Source organism: Aythya marila, assembly GCF_965140915.1.
Source record: "Aythya marila genome assembly, chromosome: 21".
NCBI classification, from domain to species: domain Eukaryota; kingdom Metazoa; phylum Chordata; class Aves; order Anseriformes; family Anatidae; genus Aythya; species Aythya marila.
The window spans coordinates 2,365,551-2,387,551 of NC_139062.1; the positions used below are offsets into that span (position 1 = coordinate 2,365,551).

At 47.6% G+C, this 22,001-nt stretch overlaps 1 protein-coding gene across 2 annotated transcripts; it reads left to right on the forward strand.

Annotated features, from left to right (window-relative positions):
* The first annotated feature begins 7,400 nt into the window (after positions 1 to 7,400).
* Positions 7,401 to 19,461, forward strand: ENO1 (enolase 1). 2 transcript variants are annotated; one of them, XM_082776788.1, is made up of 12 exons: positions 7,401 to 7,447; positions 10,359 to 10,452; positions 11,213 to 11,308; positions 13,375 to 13,433; positions 14,686 to 14,755; positions 14,970 to 15,103; positions 15,259 to 15,481; positions 16,965 to 17,162; positions 17,299 to 17,500; positions 17,895 to 18,003; positions 18,446 to 18,504; positions 19,002 to 19,461. In XM_082776788.1, exons 2-12 carry the CDS (start codon positions 10,368 to 10,370, stop codon positions 19,069 to 19,071), a joined length of 1,305 nt encoding a protein of 434 aa, XP_082632914.1. In that variant the 5' UTR covers positions 7,401 to 7,447; positions 10,359 to 10,367; the 3' UTR covers positions 19,072 to 19,461. The 2 variants fall into 2 exon arrangements, with proteins under 2 accessions (XP_082632914.1, XP_082632913.1); XM_082776787.1 differs by lacking the exon at positions 13,375 to 13,433 and adding an exon at positions 13,723 to 13,781 and having other exon boundaries at positions 7,402 to 7,447.
* Positions 19,462 to 22,001: the final 2,540 nt, after the last annotated feature.

The window sequence follows — 22,001 nt, forward strand, 5'->3', positions numbered from 1 at the left end:
AGAGGAAAACAAACTCTCTGAGTTTGGCTACGTAATTTATACATATGTCTGAAAACATGTATATAGATTTGCTTGATTTACAGTGAGAATGGAGGAAATTGAAGACAGCTCCTAACTTTAAACTCTACGCTACTTGGAAATTAATAAATTCTTGATGTTTTGCAAATATTCTGTGAGCAGCATAGTATTTTCTTAGAGTTCAGCACAATGGGATGAAAATAATGGTACAAAGCGACAAATATGCAACCCAAGAACTTAGGCAGGGGGAGCATGACTGTCTATGGTGGCAAACTAACCCAAAGGGTGATGCCTCAACAAGTGGCCTCAACCATGTCTAAATCCAGAGGCACGAGGACTTTTTCTTTGCCGCCTCATCACTTGGTATAATTTGATGTGTCCTGAAGGAACGGCTCTGTTGCATTTCATGATAATACTTGCCCACTGAAGAATGGCAGCTTAATAGCACCCAGTCCCCTCCTGACACCCCCAAGGCACCACAAAAACAGTAGGCATGTATCAGGATCAAGCATCTGCTTCTACTATTTCTGAAGAGACCACTCCTAAATGAAGTCCAACCTGGTCTATTTGCCACACCTTGACTAGTCGCAGCTGCCTAGCACAACAGAATTGCCAGTGTATAGCACAAGCTTTAAGAATTGCAGCTGATCATCATGAAGTATAGCATGGAGGGTCAACATTAGAGTTGACAATGTCAAGGCTTTCAACCCAGATTGTGGATAGTCAGTGGAGAAGGGCAGGGATGAGATGACTTAACAGCAGAATTCCAGTACTTAAAGCAGGGAATATTACAGAAGTGCATAGCAAAGAAAAAAAAAAAAAAAAAAAAAAAAACAACAGGAGGTGTCTCTTCTGAACTGAATGATTCTATGACTCTGTAACTTGCACTCACGTGGCCGTATACACAGATGTGTGAAGGTCATATATGGACACAGCTCACAGGTATTATTAGGACAAGCCACCTCCTGCTCAAGTACTCAAGGGCAATGAAATTTGCTCCTGAGCCACCACACAATAATGTTACTGTTACCTTGGCATCTAAAGCATATGAGAAGGAAGAGATGCTCTTCAAATTGCTTGGGCCCAAGCGCTTTTAAAAACTTCTGGAAAAGAGCTCTAGTCTGGCTTTCATCTTAGCGGAGACTGAAGGGAGACCTCAATGCAGCCTATGGCTTCCTCAAAGAGGGAGCAGAAGGGAGGCTCAGGAGGGGAGATCTACCCCCTCACAAAGGTGGATCTCTTGTCTCTGGTGATGACTGTCACAAATTGTTGATGTTTTCTAACCTGTTGGGCATTTGGTATGTCATTAGAACTTGCTCCGGTGTGTGATCCATCATCACCCAGGCTGACTCACATTTGGATTTATGAGGTGTCTCTTTTCCTTTTGCTTCTCAATTCTTCTCTTCTTTGAAAGTTTTGGAAGAATCATTACTGGCAAAATACTTGCTGCTTTTCCCACTACCTGCTGAGAATTACCTTGAAAAAAATGAACTCAGATGTGTCACAAATCCTAATAATTCATCACAAGTAGTAAAGTTTGCTGGTGTTTTCTTTTGAGCTTTTTCTATAATGCTAACACAGGTCCTCTCAGATGACTGCACTGGCAAGCAATTACTATTTACCAAGAATTCAAAGATAAAGCCTATTCTATTACACTGATTAGTATCTCCAAAGATTTACTCACTCTTCTCAAAATTAATTGGCTCAACTTCCCCTTTTCTGTTTCAATATAACCCTTTCTCCTTTTCAGTGTCCAGTGTCAGATCTTCTGCCTGTAGTGGGAGGCAGGCAGCAATGCGGCCTGGGCATAGGCCTGAAGGGTGCTGGCAGGAGCGTTTCCATCGCACCAGGGCCCACTGCACAGCCCCATGGAGTCAGTATCAGGCCTCCAGCAAGGCACACAAAGGAGTTGTGGGTGGGATAAAGGAACCATTCAGTGACAAGACAGCTTGGCAGCGTGCGCAAATGCCTGCTCATCTTCTGAGACGCTGCGTTATTAATATTTTATATGTATCTGCACCTTCTTCCATAAAAACACTGGCTGTGCTCCCGATTTCTCAGTGTTATACCATGCAGAGGAAGCACGTTTGCTGCTCAGTCTCTCTGGAAATCAATATTAGTGTGGTGTAGACACTCGCAAAGACCCCGAGCCCCTTAACAAACAAGCACTCTCCACGGAGCAGCTCTGGCAAGGCGGCCGCTGCCCATCGCTGCGCAAGCACTTTTCCTTCCTCCTTTCCACTGCACGGTGCATTGAGCAGCTGTGACATCCAGCGGCCAAACACAATACGGTGGGGTTTGGTGCAGAACCTCTCCTGCATAGCAAGAAAAACAGAGCCCCTTCACGTCTTCAAAGGGCTGTGCAAACATTAATCGTTAACCCTGCACGGCTCAGTGGGGCAGACGAACGTGGTGATGCTAACAGCACAAGCGAGAAGGGGAAACATCACTCTCTCCATAAGCAATAATGAAGCATGGAAATCAGCTGGCCAGCTCTGCAGGGAGGGAATGAGCCCACCCTAAGGCCAGAGTGCAGGACCCTCAGCACCAGCTGTGGTGGGGCCATCAGGAAGCTGCAGCTCATTCGGCCTCTGATGGTGAGGCCACAGCTGAGGGCTGTGCTTGTCTTCCCTGGGGTGGGATGGCTGTGGTCAGGGGCTGGGGAGCTGTATGGGAGAGCACAGCAGTACCAGAGGTGGTCTGGGGATGTTTCATCAGAGCCTGGCTAAAGGAAAAGGCTTCGGGGGGATTTTCTGAAGGTATAGGAAGCCTTTGTTGGTAGATGTGAAAGGTAGGGACAGCAGCATGGATGTGGATTTGGGTTATGAAATACAGGGGTGAAATCAGAGAAATGGGACTGTAACGAGGTGCTCTGAGTAAAGAGACTCCAGTGGTTAACTGGGATTGCTGTTGTTGTGACAGGTGAATGGGAAGATAGAGGAAACTAGAGAACCAATGGGTGGGAATGGGGAGCTGGGGCTCCCCCATGGAGCAGCACATGGATGTTGGCAAGCCTCTGTTCCAGGAGAAAAGAAAGAAACAGACCAAGAGAGGGGTTTTCCACAGCTTCACATTAACAGGGAGGAAATGTGTGCACAAAGTCTCCAACAGGGGGTTAGTCACAGCAGTGAGTGTGTTTCAGGCTTGCTCAGCGTGCTGTTGGCACAGAGGCACACGTGGGAGGGCAGAGTGCATCTGCTGAGGGACTTGGAGCTGCGTGATCACTGCTGCCCAAACTGCTCCATGTGAGCAACAACTGATGTTTCCAGCCCATGGGAGCTCATTTTTGGTGGGAGTTATGGCTGCAGCTACTCCATATGCCACAGGGTCTAGGATCCAGGAGGACAAGTTGTGTGTCTAGGTATGAGTTCATTGCCTTAAGCTTCCTTTCCAGCCCATGCAGAGAAGCAGCCTTGATGTAGCTGCTGCGTTTTGTATGGGTATCATTGAGATCAGTCATGCAGGGATGCTCAGCAAGAGCAGGACCACGTGCGCCGCAGGGGGCAGGAGTAAGAGCTGAAAGTGTTTCCCACGAGAACAAAGTTGATTTTTAGGGCAGGAAGACAACAAGGAGGAAATATAAAACCCTACTGTCTGTGCTGTACCTGTTCTGCGGCAAGAGAAGCCTGCTTGATAACCCTCATGCTTTGCATAAGTCTTATTCGTGCATTAAGAAAACAAACAAGTCATTGTTCGTTTCACCCCTGATTTTTGGTTTCTATTCTCAACCCCCCTAAATACCAAATGTAATTTCTGGATGGGTCACTGACCGCTCACCCTGCTAGCAATGCATCCAAGTGAGGGGGTGAGGCCTGCTCGGCACGGTGGCACTGCGAGGCCCACACGCCTCCACCAAGGGGAGTTACTTCATGGTTTGGGCGAGCAGCGATGGCCACAGAGCTTGGCAATTAATATCCAGCTGCATTAAACACTTGATTTCCCCTCAGATCATGGTAGCTGTTGGGAAAGGCACTCTTTGGTAGCAGCACCCTGCCTCGCGGGTTGGTCCACATCCAAATAAACCTCTGTCACCACCTGGAAGTGGATGTGGTGGTTTTAAAGCAGGTTGGCATCTACAGTAGTTAAAAAGCAGTATGTATTTTCCCTGTTTCAGCCGTTCTATATGCTTTGTTTTGTTGTTGTTGTCATGGTTTTTGCACAGCAATGTTGTATTTTAAATATAATCTGTTCACAGCATTACGTGCCTGGAACACTCCTGTGCACTCATGGGGGCTGATGATGGATCCACGCCAGGTTACACAGCTCCACGCCACGTTACACAGCTCCACACACCCCGGTGCCCACAACATCCCCTTCCCAGACACGGGCAGTCAAACACTACCTGTGCCTTCAGCAGCTGTGACACATCCTTGGGACTGCACAATGTCCAAGCACCCTTCCAGAGACCACCAGGTACACAAAACCATGCCTGAGGCCAGCTGGGGTTGGAGAATGTCTAAAGGCAGATGGTTTAGATCATTTCCAGGATACTAACCAGTCTGCCTGTAAAGCCCCAGGAGGAGACAGGAGAATTAGGAGAAGAGGAGGAAGCTATGAGCTTTGAGAAAGCCAGCAGGTCTGTCATCTCCAGTCATTTCATTATTTCCATGCCTAAAATTTGTGGTGTTCAATCACAAAGAGGTCACAAGACAAAAGGGGGCTGAGAAGCTTGGAAAATCAGAGGAAGTTTTGATTGCCTGGAACAGGACATCCCACAAAGGCATGCAACAAGTGTAATAGGTGCCCACAGACAGCATTAGTCAGGCTCTGCCATTACCTTCCCAAGGACCGTTCCTCAAAGCCACCACGACCTGCAGAGCCCATGGGGAGAAGTGGGAATGTCTCCTGCCTGTGACCTTCCCCGGAGCCCTCTCTGCGGTCAAAAGTATCCGCCACGAAGCCACTTGTGCCCAGGACAGCTTTTCAGAGGAAACCCATGGAAATAAGGAACCCGTGGAAAAGGCTGGCTTGCAGGAGCTGCAAGACAGAGCAGAGGTGGGTGGTGCTCAGCCAGCGCCAGACACTTGCTCTTCAGCTGTGCTCTGGGGAAGGAAGAGAAATCCCTGCAGCCTTAAGGAAATGCATTCACAGAGTCAAAGCGCATGCCCTGAAAGGCAGCCTGCTCTGCCCCGTGGTTTTTAGGTGTTTTAATGCCCTGGTGAACAAGTCCTGATCTGCAGAAGCTCTGCTTCCCTGGCATCCTTGGCGGTTTGAACCGGCAGCTTCACACCGCTCATGAGTTATTGCAAGCAATGAAATGAGCTGCATGGAGCACACTTTTAATTTTACCATGACTGCAAAGCACAGGGCACGAGCAGGCCTTGCAATGCAAGGTGGGTTTTGCTTTCTGCTGCTGGTTGGAGGTGCCCGTAAGTCAGAGCCGTGTCCGTGTTTTTTTTCTCCAGCTGCTCCATCAGCGTGGATCTCTGGGCTGTCAAACCGGATTACAGCTGCAGTGGCTTTATGCTTCCCGAAACTCTCTGTTCCCAGTGTCTGCCCCACTAGCCACATGCCCCCCTGCCAAAAATTATATTTGAGTATTTGATTAACTGGTAACAAGCCCAGACTCCCACAGGAACTCGTGCCAGCCAGATATCTCATAGCCTCAGGGATGCTCAACTTTTTCTTTAAAGAAAGAGAGGATGAGAAGACACATGAGTGAGCAGGGGCACTCTTCATACCAGCTCGCACTTCTGTCTGATTCCATGTGGCACAGCACAGCTTGAAAAAATCTGCTGACCCAGGGAAAGCTATACCAACACCTCAACGGTGCCAGGCCAGGGCTGCCTCCAGCTACTGCACGAAAGGGATGCCATGCTAAGCTTGTTGCTTGCACACCGCTGGGGTCAATTTGCCTGCTTCACACTGGTTTTGCATTTGGAAGGAAAACAGAGCCTGGACATGGGATGAGTGGCAGAGCTGGGTCCTTTGGCAGAGCTTTGGGTGCACAGGAGGTGCTGGAGGCTTTGCTTTTCTGCGTGCTACAGGCTAATCACGACCTCTCCTGCTATATGTCTTTACTGCCAGAGAGCCCCTGCTATGCTTCACTGTCAGGCTCAGCTATTGCCATGCTGAATTTCCCTTGCTTTTAGGATTAGCATTCCCTATGCTCTGGCTCCATTACAAGGCTCAGCATGATTTCCGAGGCACTTTTACAAAGCCACTCAGGAGCTTTTTTGCAAGGATTTCTCCCCTCCTGCAACCAGCACCAGGCAGGATAAGGCCTCAGGGTGGCCAGGAGCTGCTGCCACGACCCCCAACACAAAGGCAATAACACAAGTTTGGGGGATCAGCACCCCAAAGAATCATTAACCTATAGAGCAAGTTTCACACCTCACCGCAATGCAGCAACCTAAATAATTATCAGTGAATAACCTGATGCTTTTGTCTTTGCAGATCATCTGTGAAGGGATTGGAGCTTTTCAGGAGCTTGCATCGCAGCATCCATTTGGGAAAATAACGTTGTGGCCAGCTGCTGAGCTCTGATTTTTTCATTTATTTATATTTTAGATGCAACGTGGTCTCCAAGCACATGCCCTGGGGCATCAGTTCCCTTGTGCAGAGCTGGGATGAAAAGCTTTTGTTCGGAGCTGGTGCCTGAGGAGTGGTACCGGCGGCATCAGTGCTGCTGCCACCGCTTCCCCCCGGAAATCTGATGGGCGTTCACTTCAAAACCCAATAAAATTTTATTGTACGTGTGACTGAGCATACCCTAATAAAAATTCCCTTCTGCCCAGCCCTCCCCGTGTCCACCACGTGCTGCTTCTTGCTGCTTTTTTTTCAACTTTTTTTTTTTTCAGTGTGCTGCTTTTGCTTTTTTTTTTTTTTTGCATTTTTTTCTTTTTGCTGCTTTTGTTTATTTTATTTTATTTTATTTTACATTTTGCTGGTTTTGCTTTTTTTGCTGCTTTTTTTGCTGCTTTTTTTGCTGCTTTTACTGCTTTTTGCTGCAAAGCTGCAAAGAGAGGGAAGGAATCCCTTTCCTTGCACGCCCAAGCAAGCAGAAAAGCCCCGTGGCTGACCTGCAAGGCTCTGCTATGGGAGGGCACGAAAACCCCAGGGACTTGCCCCAAAACCCCCAAACCCCTGGGGCTCGCCCCGTTCCCCCCCGTAGCCTCGCGTGGTTTACTCCGCTTCCCCCCCCTTTACCCTCCAGTGGTTCGCTCCGTGCGGCCCCGCCCCCCTCACAGCGGGATTTTCCATCCGTCCGCGGCACGTAGCGCACGCGCCCGGCGCCGCCGCTGGCGCGAGGCGGTGCCAGCCAATGAGCGAGCGGTGCGGCGGCGCGGCGGCCAATAGGGAACGGGTGGGAGGCAAAAATGGCCAATAGGAGACGAGGGGAGGGAGGAGCGGTGGCACGGAGGGTATATAAGCGGGCGGCGGAGCAACGGTCCTTTCCCAGTCAGCGGCGGAACGGAACGGGTGCGGGGTGAGCGCGGCGGCGGCGGCGCCTCACGGGACCCCTGCCCCGTTCAGGGGGTCCTCGGCTCCGCGGGGGCTCGGGTAGCGGGGCGGGGGCCTTGGGCAGGGTTTAACGTGGGTGTTTGTGTCGTTACGCAGCCGCTGGGCCGGGTTTGGGCGGCAGCGGGCGGTGTCCGTCAGCTTTGAGGGGTAAATGTTGGTGTTAGGCCCTCACAGGCCCTCAGTGCTGTTTGCTGGGTGCCCCCGTGGGGTTAAATTGTGGTTATATTGAGGGAGAGTGGGCGGGGGGCAGCACCCCGCGGCTCAGTGCGCATCTCCGGGAGTAAAGCAGGAGAAAAATCGTTTTTTTTAAGGCGGCTGGCCTCGTGTGGGGCCGCAGGGGAGGCTGTGGGTGCCCCGCTGTGCCGTTACACGCTGCTGAGTCACCGGGAGCCTGGCAGGAAGCGGCGGAGTTGGTCATCCAAGCCCCGGGCGGAGGCGAGGCGGTGCGAGGCCTCCTCCATCTTGCTGGAGAAGGAGAGGGGAAAGTGGCGCAGCGCGCCCCGGGCTTGTTTCACACACCTTGCTGCCCTTGCTTCGTGCTGCGTGAGGTAACCACCACGTGGAGCACCGAGGGGGAGAGCAGGAGGTGCCTCTGGTGGTCCCCACGTGCCTGGTTTTAAGGCGTGCTTCTCCGCTGTGTTAGGAGCTGATGCAGTGAAGTCAAGGTCTAAGGTTATTTTTTTCAGAGCGGGGATGGTATGAGAATTGCAGTCCTACAGCATCTATGGAAACTGTATGGCAGTTGGGTAATAAGACCTTTCAACCAACCAGGGTAGTTCTTTCTGGCCAAACTACTGCTGGTTTTTATTCTCCATTCCAACCCTCTTAACGAAGAGTAATGAGGCTGCAAAATACCTCCTTTGAGCTGAGCTTTTGCATTGCTAGTGCTGCATTTCCTGTGTGGAGCACAGCATCAGGTAGGAGTGGATTTCTTGGACCTGAGTTGATGGTGAAGGCAGTTCTCAGATTTGGGAGTGGTGCCTTGGGCTGTAGCAATAGCTAACAACGTGGGTGCCCTTGGGAAGGGCACGGAGCTGGTGTATGTGGCTCCTCACCCGAAAGGAGACACTGACCTTGCCAGCAGACTGTAGCACAAAAGGTTTGAGGCAGGACGTGCATAAAATACCCCTCTGGTATTTGCTTGTGTTTGGCTTGCTCCATCACAAAGTTCAAAGGTCTGGGGCAGGCAGTGCTACTGATGAGCTCTATTCAAGCTTGTGTGCAGTTAGCATTTCCACAGCCAGACCTGTGCAGGGGCAGCTCTTGCTTCAGAGCTGAGCTCTCTGCAGAGAGGGAGGCAGAACACTCCTCGCTCAGCCTGTGAGGAGCTAAACACCCTCAGGTTTAGGAATAACACGGTGGGAAAACTGTTCCTTGAAAACAGAAGGGAGGGGGCTTGCAAAATGAACCAGATTAAGTGTGAGGAATTTCTGGAACAGCGTAGTGCAGTGAAATGCCTCCTCCTAAAGAAAAGGGAGGGACTGCTGGGGAGGTTGTTTGTCAAGGACACTTGGATAGTGTCAGACCTGGGCTATGGATGGAAGCTCCAGCAGTGTGTGCTGCTGGAGTGACACCTGTGTAAAGGCGAGGAAACATTACTGCATTGCACTAAGCCTTCCTAGTGAGCTGCCTCTGCTCTCAGAGTAGTGCAGCTCGTGTTTTATGGCAAATCTGTGGCTCTGAAAAGGAAAGTAAGGCGTAAGTGCTAGCCTAAAAAGCTGTGAAAGCCCTCTTCAGATAAATGCAGGCTGCTCATATTGGGTATTGCTTGGAGCAAGTGCAGAGATGTCTGTGTGGATGGGACTGATAACAGAGGAGTTGCAGGGATTTATTGCAGGCTTGTGTGTTCCCTGATTAAAGCAGCAGCAGCACGGAGGCCAGATTGAATTAGCTTGCTCTGCTTCTTGTGACAGTCATATCATCTGTCAGTGTGTGGGTCTTACAGTAAAGCAGACAATACCTAAAATACCTGAGCTGCCTTGCGTGATCTGCTGCTGAGAGGCAGGGCAGCTGGAAGGGACACTGAACCCAAAGGGGTGAACAAATGGCTGCCCATGCCTTTAACGCAGGGAGAGGACTTTGCTGCGCAGCAGGAATGAGGGTAGGAAGCTCTCTGCAAGCAGCAGGGTTTCTGAGAGGCTCTCATCGGAACTTCTCGGTAATGAGTGATTCGTGACTGTTCCCGTATGCAGGGTTTCCACCCACACGGGCTTGCCAGAAGCCAGCTTCCAGATGGTTCTTCTGAGGCTGAGCTCGCTTCTCTGCAGATGAACTAGTTTGGTGCTAGCCCGTGGCTCACAGGCATTTGTCTTGACTTGATTTTTAAAATATAGCTGAGCTTACATAAGGCATTCCGTACTCTGCTTTTATTAAGTAAAAAATATATAGGTGGGGGGGGAGGGAGGGCAGTATTCATAGGACTGTAGTGATTTTTTTCTTCTCTTTAAGAGGAAAGGCTATTCCTGTAGATGTTCTTCTCAAGAAAGGGCATAACTTACAGCCGGGGCTCTAACGAAGCAGTCTGTTGCTATTTCAAGATAGGTTACATTCGGCTCCGAACAGCTGCTGTGCATACTAAGAGCTGTTGCCCTAGAGTCTTTTATCGAAAAGAATTCTAACTAGCTGCAGAAATTTCCTGTATTAGGATTACTTGGCTGCTTTTATATGGTAAGCAGTGACATTCCTTTAAGACCCTGGAAACAAGGCTTCTGCTTTTTGATGGCTCTTCCTGCCCAGGTTGAAATTCCTGTCCTCCTAATGTGAGACTAATCAAGTATTAAAGGTTTTCGTATTTGAAATGATGTGAAGTTTCTGAGCTGTTCTCATGACTGCAGATGATGCTGCACAATATAAACTAATATTGCACTCTTTTTCAGGTGTTCAAGATGTCCATTCTCAAGATCCATGCCCGTGAAATCTTTGATTCCCGTGGGAATCCCACTGTTGAGGTAGACCTCTACACCAACAAGGGTGAGTCCTTAGCTCTAAATTATTTTGGTTTCTGTTTCAGATAGAACTGGAGAGGCAGTTTTACAATGGAATGATTTTTAAGAGTGCTGCTTTTTGCAGTCTAAACTGTAGAAGTATTAATCCAAACAGAGCAACATGCCTTCTTCCCCTTGTACTGACCTCAAACTGGGATAGCACTGGCAAACTCAGGGTTAACAAGGCCTTGGTTCCTGTTCTTAAGCAGCTGCTAATGGACTTATTTTTTCTGTGATGAAGAAACCCTGTATGACTGCACTTGAGGAAGTTTAATTTCTCAAGCGGTTGCTTTGTGTAATGAAACAGTCTTCTGCCGCAGAGCTGAATCCTGGGTAAGGGTTTCTTCTCTGCATAGGTAATCAGGCATGACTGAACAACTTGTCTAATTGGGTTTTCCCATATAACATCTTATATTTCTAATTATTGTAGGACTTTCCTTTGGTTTTTGTTAGTTGTTCATCCCATATCTGATGGGATCTGACAAAGGCATTGTACAAACACATACCAGTGTGGTTTGGTGGAATGAGCATACACAATAGCTGTAATACACTAACTAAATAGCTGATCTTTCTGCCTCAAAAGATTAATGCAGTCACTTAATGAGATTGCCCCCACTAAGCTCTTTGCTGTGTGGGATAAGGGAAAGGCTGGAGATTCAAGTTGGCATCTTGAACTGCAGGCAGTGTACCTACCAATTTGTTCTTCAAGTTCAGCACCCCTGACTCTTTTTTTCCTGTTTAAATAGGTCTGTTCAGAGCTGCTGTTCCCAGCGGTGCCTCAACTGGAATTTATGAAGCTCTGGAACTTCGTGACAATGACAAGACACGCTACATGGGGAAAGGTAAGCCTGAAATTTGGTGCCTGGCTTCTTACAGTGGCTGTGTTGCTGCAGATGGCTATGCTAGTTAGATTGTATTAGAGGAGATGTACAGACTACAGTAGGCAATGAAGAAGTCCATAAGGTGTGGCAATTAAACAGAAGGGATGAAGGTGAACAGTGAACTGGTAGTGCCCTACCCACGTATAAGCTGTGTGGTGGTGGTAGAGGTGCAGCACGCTGCTGGATTTTCCAAGGGACACTGAGGAGAGGAACTTCCTCCAGCATTGCGTTGTACATGTCCTAAGAGCATCTGAACTACCTGTTCCAGAAGGCTTGGTGATGCTGCAGCTAGTCACAAGATCTCTCTAGCCCAGATTTGTCCAAGAACTGTTAAGTGCATCTGCTGTGGCACTGTACCTCCTCAGGTCACAGCATGTTAAGTCCTGAACTTGTGAGGTTTATGCCAGCTGCTGACCACTGGTAACATGCAACTACACTAGTAGCAGTCACTGAAATGTTTTCATTTCAGGCTGTGTTGTAGCCAAAGGCACTTGATCTTTGTCTTTCATTGCAGATAGTCCTAATACGTACGTTTGTGTTAGTGGCATACTGTCTTAATTATCTGTGGACTGATTCTAAGTCCTGAAAGGCAACTTGGCAGTAGTCCTGAAGACTGGCTTGGAAACAAGCATGCAAGAAAATGAATAGCCACATATAAGATGCCATTAACTAATAAACGCCCTAGTAGCAATTCTTAAAACTATTCTGGGAGCTTGGACAGTAGGTCCAAGAGTTTTTTAACTGGCTGCTGCAAAACCACTGGTGGTGCTTTCCAAGTATGTGCAATCAATTCACCTTTCAGCTGAGAGAAGCAATTTTGTCAGTACTCCAAACTTCTGTCAGACAGATGAAAAGAAGCTGAAATATTCTGTGTCTATTGAGAAAGTGGTCAGAGTGGATAGCTGCTGAACTGAACTTGCAGAGCCATGTCTGGGAAAATTCATGGTGGTTACTACTTCAATACAAAATAAACCTCAGATTACTCAATATCTCAAAGAACAGCAGATCTTAGGCTATCCACTTAGGGCACTTTCTCTTGAGAAGAGTAAAAGTGTACTTACCTCTGTGTGCTAAACATGTTTGTGCTTAGACCTGCAAAGTCTGATGCTGTAGACAGTTAACCAGACAGTAGCCTAAGCTTCTGCAACAGGCTGTTACAGCTGAAGGTTTTTATCACCCAGCAAATAACATGAGTCACAAAAAAAAAAAATCACCAAATGGGGTGAGTTGCAGATAGCTGGAAGGTCTTCAGTAATTTAAATCTGCTGACTTAGACTATTTGAAAGGCAATTAATGTGGTTCAGGGTGCACTTAATTAGCATTCAGCAGGTTCTGAAGCCTAGGTCTTGGGAGATGTTTAAAAGCTCTGCAGGGATGACAGCATTCCTGAGGCTAATGGTGTAGCTGGCTAATGATGGCCTCTGATGGTGGGGAAGAAGCAAGTTCTTAGTGCAGCTCCTGGTTAACCCAGTGGTGGGCCGCACATTAAAAAGAAGGGTGCTGTGTACACATGCTTTTCCGTATGAGAGGCACCATTCAGCTTGAATGCATGCATCCAGGTACAGGGGCAGTGTGTAGGTTTTTTGCACTATACTGAGTGTAAAACATACCCTAAGGTGATGCTTTAATAGTGTTACAGAATGACAGCATAGTGAAATGCCGGAGCTGCTGCATGCTTAACTAGCAGGGAAACCTTTTTATTTCCCCCTACTCATCCATTCTATGAGCAGATAGGAGTAGAATATCCTAAAACCTTTATTTATTCAGCCACTAAAGGTTTGGGTCCACAATTCTGCAGCATGAAACCAGGGTGGAAAGAACAAACACAGCCTGGCTGGCTGCTGCACAATTTTCTCTACCCTTTGAACCCTTTCGTTTCTGGTCTACAGCTCACTATCAGACACTTGCTAACCCACAGGTCTGTTGCCCTACTTGTGTCCTTCTCTTTTCCTTGCATGACTGATTTTGTCGTTGGCTGTGAGCCTTCATCTCTTCCTTGATTCTCTTGTCCGTTTCGCTTCTGTCAGGTGTATCCAGAGCTGTTAAATATGTTAACGAGTTCCTGGCGACAGCACTGTGTACACAGGTAATGGATGTGCTTTCAGTGCAACCTTGTCACTTGGACAAGGTTCTCCAGTGCATGGTCTTGCAAACTAACATTGCAGCAGGCATTCCTAGATGATATTATTTCATGCAACTTCCATTCAGTTGGGACAGCGTCTGTAAGTGTTCAGATCTAGCAGTAAGCCCAGGTTGGATTGGGGTTTGAATAGCATGAGGTGGTACTTTTTAGATTTTGTTGTTACTGAGCTCATCTACTAATGCCTGCGTAACAAGTGTGGTTGACCAGTGTCCGATTTGCTTGTTCCTTCCAGGTGTCTCAAAAGCTGTTGAGCACGTCAATAAAACAATTGCACCCGCACTGATTAGCAAGGTAGGAGTGATCTGTCTTCTGCTAACATCAGCTAATGCCAGTCCAGTGCATCCTAGCTGATGGGTGTCTCTAGAGACAGTTAAAAGAACTGTGTTACGTGTGGGGGATGCTAGCCTGTGTATTGGAGTGCATGAGAACAAACTGACTTACAGTAATTGCTTCCCTTAATGACTGTGTATCTAACACTTAATCAAAACAGTCCCCAGCAGCCTAGTGTTGCTGTGTGCAACAACACTTAAACACCTGGGAACATCAGTGGAGTGCAGCTAAGATGCAAGCTGCCTTACCCTTAAAAGGATAGCTGAATAGTGGGGGGGGGCTGTTTTTTTCCAGGCTGATGAATCTGGGGGGAATTTAGGGGAATATTAGGTAAGTTGGTTTGATTGAGATTCCTCTGCCCTTTGTGGGCACTGAGCACTAGAAAGGATGGGGCAAGACAGTGATGTACCTAAAGTACCTAAAGTGATGGCACATTTTTAGCTGTGATTGCAAACATTGTGTGCTGAGTTATAAATGGTTTTGTGATCTGAGCATGCTGGTTCACTTTAAGCTTGAAGTGAAGGAGCAGAGGGCGTAAATTGGAGCTTTCTTCAATGTCAGGCTGAGAGCAGTGTAACCCTCCCCCTAGTCATGGAGGTAAAGGACATGGCAGCCTTACAGCTCTGTCCGAATGTCTTCTGTCTTAAGAACAAAACAAGCTTTTGGTGTGCCCAACTTCTGTCAGCCTTGGGCAAGGGACCAGGAAATGCTGCTGTTTGATAATGGCCTGAAGTAGTCAGCTCTGCTGTTGGGTAGTTGCACTGAAACAAATTCCTGGTGCCCGCCAGTGAAATAAAGATGCAGTGGGTAGGTGAGAGTTGTTAGAGCCATGTGGGGCATCAATGTTTTGTTTCTCTCTTTGCAGAATGTCAATGTAGTGGAGCAAGAGAAGATTGACAAACTGATGCTGGACATGGATGGATCAGAGAACAAATGTAAGTGGGCTCTGTGTTGTGGTAAGCATGAAGAGATAAAGGTTGTTTTTGCAGAAGTCTTGTTTACCTTATCAGAAACACTGTGTACTGCAAACAGTGTGCAGTGCACGGCTTAGGCTGTGCACTTACATAACTGAGACCATAATAGTGCTGGTACTGCTGAATCTCTTCAGGAAAATTCAGCATTTCTGTAAACAATTTCTTCCTATTTCAGCTAAATTTGGTGCCAACGCCATCTTGGGTGTATCTCTGGCTGTATGCAAAGCTGGTGCTGCTGAGAAGGGTGTCCCCTTGTACCGTCACATTGCTGACCTTGCTGGAAACCCAGAAGTCATCCTGCCTGTTCCCGTAAGTCTCCTGATACGGCTAGCTAAAGGCTTGATCTGACCAGGTGCTTCCCAATGTCTCCTGGGTTTGGATCAAGCTGTCTTGATAGTGGAGTGTCTCTTGCTGTTGTCCACCTACGCTGAAACACTCAAACTTCTCTTTCTGGTTACTCCAAGGCTTTCAACGTGATCAACGGTGGCTCTCATGCTGGCAATAAGCTGGCTATGCAGGAGTTCATGATCCTCCCCGTGGGTGCTGACAGTTTCAAGGAGGCGATGCGCATTGGTGCAGAGGTCTATCACAATCTAAAGAATGTCATCAAGGAGAAGTATGGGAAGGATGCAACCAACGTGGGTGATGAGGGTGGCTTCGCCCCCAACATCCTTGAGAACAAAGAAGGTAAAATAAGCTTAGTGGGGTGGGAGGTATATCTGATCACCTGTTCATTTGCTCTGCTTCTGTCCTGGCAAGCTTTCTAAGATCCTATTGTGATGCGGTGCAGTGTAGGACCACAGAGCTACTCTCCTGGAAATGAGTTCATGCAGCTTGACAGGATAGCTTTCACTTCAGTGCCTCATCAGTACTTTGCTTCCGTACCACTCTGAGGGAATTTTACCACCTTCCAGCTAAAGGGGTGGTCTGGACACGTCTGTATGCATCATGGGCTTCCTAGAAGTCAGCGGTCAAAGTTCAGTGGACTTATTTTTCTGCTGACAAAGGAGAAAAACAGTTTGAACTGTGCCTGCTGATGTGTGGTAGTACATGTGGGCCAACTTGGGACATGGAGGCATTTGCTGCCTCCACGTCCCAACAGTTCTGTTAGTGGCACAGTCTGTCTTGTGGAAAGTGAAATGCTGGTTCCTACAAAAATGATCTGTACCCAGAAGGGCTGTTTTCTGGCCTTTTTGTGCAGAAATGGAGCTGTAATAAGTCAATACAGTGCAAAACTCAAGTTGCTTGCATCCGTAAAAGCAGCTAGTTAGAGTATTGTTGAAGTTGGCCTCTGAACTGTAGTCGCCTTTTCTGATACTGAGGCCAATATCATTTTCTGATAATGAGCCAGCAGTGGAAACACACGTTCCCTGCATCCCACGGTTAAATGCAGATTTTGGTAGGTCTGTACCCCAGACATCAGTGAAGATGACCTTGGATGACTATTGCAGTCCCAGGAATCTGTGTTGCTGGTAGCAGCTGCTCTTGCAGTTTGTACAGCATGAGCATCTTTAAAAAAAAACACCTGATGTAAGCTTCCTACTGTAAATAGCCTGGCTGACCTGGCTGGTTGGCTTGCAGTCAAGGATGCTCGAGGGAGTCTTCCTGGCTGTGAGCATACTGAGTTGCCTTGCTTGGACTCTGCCAAACAGGGTGGTGTAGTGGGTAATATCCCAAGACTCTTGAGTAGTTAAATTCCCTTTTTAAATAAATGTGCAAGAGGAGAGCAGGTGGATACAAGGAGAGGGCGCCCCGTGCAGTAGCAGGTTGTATCTCATTGCAAGTCAGGATTTGGGTGCTCACTTCTGTCATGTTCAGCACCTGGTCTGGAGCTGAAAGGGATTCAGGTGTGGTCACTTTCCTGCCCATGTTCATAAAGCATCAAGAAGTTGTAGTATCACCTTGTCTTAAGCTTGTTGGCAGGCTGTAGTCATGCTTGAAGAGATGAGAAATGCCGTAGTGCTGTCTCAGAGGATTACAATCTAAAAGCAGTATTGAAGTAGTGGCCTGTTCCAATTAGCGCGGAAGCTGGAGAGTTAATGTTTTGTGTGGCCTTAGGGCTTTCTATAGAGGGTAACAGAGATTCCTGGCCAAGTGAATATACTGTTGTTGGCAAGGGAATAGCTTTGTGTTGAGGTGTTCAGAACTCACCAGTGCCTAACTGTTCCAGCCCTGGAGCTGCTGAAGACTGCCATCGGTAAGGCTGGCTACTCTGACAAGGTTGTCATTGGCATGGATGTGGCTGCCTCAGAGTTCTACCGCGATGGAAAGTATGACCTGGACTTCAAATCCCCCGATGATCCCAGCAGATACATTTCTCCTGACCAGCTGGCTGACCTGTACAAGGGCTTTGTGAAGAACTACCCAGGTAAGTCATGCAGCCTCCCTTGTCTGCAGAACTCACGCAGAACAAACTTGCTCGTTTGAAAGCAGGGTTAGAAATGTGCTGCAGGCCTGACCTTCCATGGTGATATTTTGTTAAATCTCCTTGTGTCTTCCTCCAGTGGTGTCCATCGAGGACCCATTTGACCAGGATGACTGGGCTGCCTGGAAGAAGTTTACTGGCAGCGTTGGCATCCAAGTGGTTGGTGATGATCTGACTGTGACCAACCCGAAGCGTATTGCCAAGGCTGTGGAGGAGAAATCCTGCAACTGCCTCCTCCTCAAGGTCAACCAGATTGGATCTGTGACAGAGTCCCTACAAGCGTAAGTTGTTCTCCCTTCTTAGCCATGTCATGGCAGGAGATCCTCTAGTGCACAAGAGGGGGACTGTATAATTGAGGGGGATGAACACAGAGAACAGTGCAGTAGAAATCTGTTGGTTGGACATTTGTGAGGGGGCTAGAAGCTAACTCATAGAGGTTATTGGCAGGCAAACCTGTACCTACATGGCCTTCAAGTTATATAGGTGCATCGAACACTGCCTAAGCATGCGTAAAAGCAGCTTTTTATCACTGTTTTCACGTGATCCTAGCGCTGACATACCAAAGGGCAGTTCTGTCTAGCCAGAGCAGAGAATACCTGGCACTTGGCAGCATCGTTAGAGCGAAGGTCGCTATGCAAATAGGGCGGTGTGACGCTTTGCCTGTCTCTCTTCCAGCTGCAAGCTTGCCCAGTCCAACGGCTGGGGCGTGATGGTGAGTCACCGCTCCGGAGAAACAGAAGATACCTTCATTGCTGACCTCGTGGTCGGGCTCTGCACTGGTCAGGTTGGTATCTGTACCTGCTGTAGTTTGCTTCCTTGTTCGATTAGACAATATGGTGATGAAGCCATGGTGCATAGCAGGTGGGGTCTGCTGTGACTTAAGGCGTGAAGACTTCCTGCTCCTATGTACAGGAAGCTGATTGCTGATCTGCCTAATGGGAGAGTGACATGGGAGCACGTTATCTTGTGTAAACTCACCTTTAGCCAACAATTAAAAATCTGAAAGAGACCTGGGTGTGTCAGGATTTGATACGGAAGCTGTTCCTATGTGAACATTCCTTATTGCTCCTGAGCACTATCATGTTTGAGTGTATGGGTATTCAAAGCCTCATGCTGAAATGAAGCTTGTAATTGTGCTTATTACTCTGAATAAAGTAGTTTTATAATTGCATTTGTGGCCTTACTTTTGCTCTAGTTCCTGACCAACATTCTGATTTCCCTTCCAGATCAAAACTGGTGCCCCCTGCCGATCTGAGCGTCTAGCCAAGTACAACCAGCTGCTGAGGTAAGATTCAGAATGGGGAAAGGGATAATGGCTAAGCCTGATAAAAAATGGATGCTCCACTGATGCATTCTGAGCACAGCTTGCTCTTCTGCATCTCCAGAACTGTGTAGCTTAAAGACAAACTGATGCTTTTGGGCTGGTGCCCTGCTTGCAGAGCTGGCAGTGTGATGTATGATGAGTTGAATGGGTTGTGGTCATAATGGAGACAGAAAAGGGGAGCCTCACACAGTGTTTAGTGACGTTATCTCTGTGAAGTTGTACTTCTGACTGCATGATGCAGTTGCCTTGGGCAAGCATTTCCAATGTTTGAGCAATTAGGTAAGATGAGGGTTACTGACCAGGGCAGCTAAAGGTGTGATTGCTCAAGCTGCTTGGGGGAGCTGACTGGTGACCCCGCTGGTACCCTCAGTGCCTCTTAGATCAGGTGGCTTAGTGTAAGGTCAATGGCTGTGCTAATGCAGTTCTGCTAACTCACTATTTTCTTTCCTTGTCTTCAGGATTGAAGAGGAGCTTGGCAGCAAGGCCCGCTTTGCTGGAAGAAACTTCAGGAACCCCCGTATCAACTAAGCTGCGTGGATCAGACACCCCCGTTCTGGTTTATAGCACTAGTCACCTACTTAGATCACAATTACCTGTATTAGAAAGATGAGGGCAGCTGAAGGAAAAAGACCAGTTTGCAGGTCCTCTCCCTCCCTAGATGACTCCTTCACCTAGTGTTTCCACCAGCTCTGATCTGTTACTTGTAACGATCTGCTTTTGTAGAACAATCCCAGTGAGGTTTTGTGTTAAACATGCTCCGGAACCGTGACCCGTTGACACTGGGCATAAGCAATTCCCTTCTCTGCCTGTCTGGTCTTTGATGTTTGGAGCTGTTTGACTTGCAGGACAGCAAGAGGTACCTACAAACAGATAGTAGTGTTTTTACATGTGATAAATAAAAAGCATCAAACAACCCAATGAAGTGTGTCTTTGAGTGGTTTGGGGGAGGGTGAAGAAGAGGGATACCTGTCTGCATAAGTGTGTCCTGTTTGAAGCCGCAGAGCGGGAGTTGGGCTACTTGTCACTGTGGTTTGGGGGTGGACTTAAATTGCTTTGACAAATACACGAATAATTAGCTGTAAGTATGTGCCTGCAATCAATAAGTGGCCTTCAAGAATGTTTTTTGTTGTGTGAAAGTGGGATGACACACAGGTTTTGAACTATGACATCAACTATGATCCTTGAGGGAAAGAGAAAAGCTCAGGGCCTCCTGAATTTAGCAAAGGTAAGCTGTGTCTGGGCAAGTGCTGCAATTAACATTTATCATAGACTGCAGATGTCTGCTTCATCTCTTCATAGCTTTACTAAGGGGGCAAAAAATCAGTGATAGCCTTGGTGCATAGCAAGAAGCTGACAGGTAACCATCTCAAAAGTAATTTGCAGTCTCCATCTTGATCTGCTGCTGCTACAAGGTGTACTTCAACAGCATGGGAGCTGTGGGACAGTACTGTTCCCAAACCCTTGTGCCTGGAAGAGGAAACTCAGGGGGAAGCCCCTGAAATCTGTTGTAGAAGTGATTCTAGGAGGTTGTGATTGATTTCATAGAGGTTTCCATGTAACTGTGCAGGGAGCCCTGGTACGAGTGGGATGCCATATTGAATTAAAAACAAAACCTTAATTAAAAACTGCTGTATTTGTTTTATCATCACTAATAGCACTCTAATACAAGGTGTAATTGAAAGTTGCTCTGATAGCTGCGCTTAATTTTTGCCCTATTAGTAACCAGGTACTGTATTTCACAGAGGGGGAAGAAGAGACTTCAGGGGCTTTCCAGCTGTGTGAGAACAGATGGCCATAAACAAAAGGCATATGAGCAAATATTTGTTTTTGCAAAAGCCTTTATTCTGTTCAGGTTGCAGCTCTGCTAGGAAGGGAAGGCAGTAAGTGCAAAGAGGCTCATTCCTGGTCACTGCTGATGCTCTTGAAGGTGAGGAAAGAAGAATCCCTTGGGCTGGGGACCAGCAGGAGCATGTTCGGGGCTTCTGTTCCCAGCACTGTGGGGTCACTGTCACAGCAGCATCATCGAAAGGGAAGCAGAAGTGTGACTTTTAAATGCTTGCCAAGCAGAGAAAAATGAATTATTGCACAACTGAGGGAGGGGTTGTTTAAGCCGATTCCTACTGCTTACTTTTTTTTTCCCCCCATAATGGCTACTTTGTTAGAAAAAGATGAATTCCTGATTCACTTCAGTGGCTGTTCTGCTAGTCTTTCAATTCCAGGAGATTAAAACACCCATGGCTGGGAAGCTGTGGTGTGAGGAGCGCAGCAGTGCCCCACTGTGGCTGTTGCTTGTGTTGCACTGGTTCCTTGCGTTGCAAATCGATTTTGTACCTGCTACAGTTTTAAATCAGTAAGCAGGAAATTAAAGCCAGTGATGCTGCAAGGTGCTTGCTGATCACATTAAAAATCTGATTTTTAAGAAAATCTTCAGTTTTAGACTAAAAAAACAAAACAAAACAAAAAAAAAAAAAAAAAAAAAACAACACAAACTTCAGAAGTATTAGAAAAAAAAATAAAGATATTTAAAAATACAATGTTATAACAAAGTAGTGTGAGGGCCATGTCACATCCCTCAAAACATCCCTAAATAAATGTGTGCATCGGAGGCTGAGGTGGGATAGTGTCCTGGGAGGTGCTGGAGCTGCCTCATGCGAGCAGGAGCTGTGAAAGGCTTCAGCACACAGCTAACGGGGACGCCTGGCTTCTGTGGTCTCCATTGATTGATGTGTTTGAACTAGGAAGGCTCAGCTGCTCTTGGCATTTCTAAAATACCTCATCTCATAAAAAGAGTGGGGAAAAGTGCATCACCCAGACTGCCAAACACCCCTCACAGGGCCAGGGAGTTTTTGGCATCTGTCCTCTAAGTGGAACTATGGAGGGAGGAAAATAACGGGTCGGGTGTGCTGCAGTGTGTTTCCTGATTCAAGCAGCCCCTGTGCAAAAGGCAAACGCCAATCTCAGGGACAGTGGCCCACAGCCATCTTTATACAGGGGCATTCAGTGGAGTTATGTGGAATTCCCATGCCCCAGGCTGTTTTTATTTGGAGCCAGGGCCATGTTTTGCAGCATCCAAAGGACCAGCACCCATCAGGATGAGGTGAATTCAGCCCCCAGCCATGGCTTCGGCTCCCTGGCCCCGCAGCCAGCTCGGCAGATGGGGTCTGAAAGCAAATGCAGGCACAGCTGGCTGCTGGAACAAACCTCCCTGCAAAGACAATAAGTGGTGCAATGAAAACATCCCTGCTTTGTTGGGCAGCTGGCAACTGCTTCTCCTTAGGAGATTTATCTCCTCTGTCAAGCCCTTCTTAAGAAGAGCTTTGCTATAAATACCAAATTTACCAGCCCCAGCTCAGCCCCTGGTAAATGCTTCCTCTTGCACAAATTTGTCCTTTCATGAGGCATTGGCCTAAGCTGGTTGCACTCTGTGCAGATTTGAAACCTGGTGCACTTTTCACACA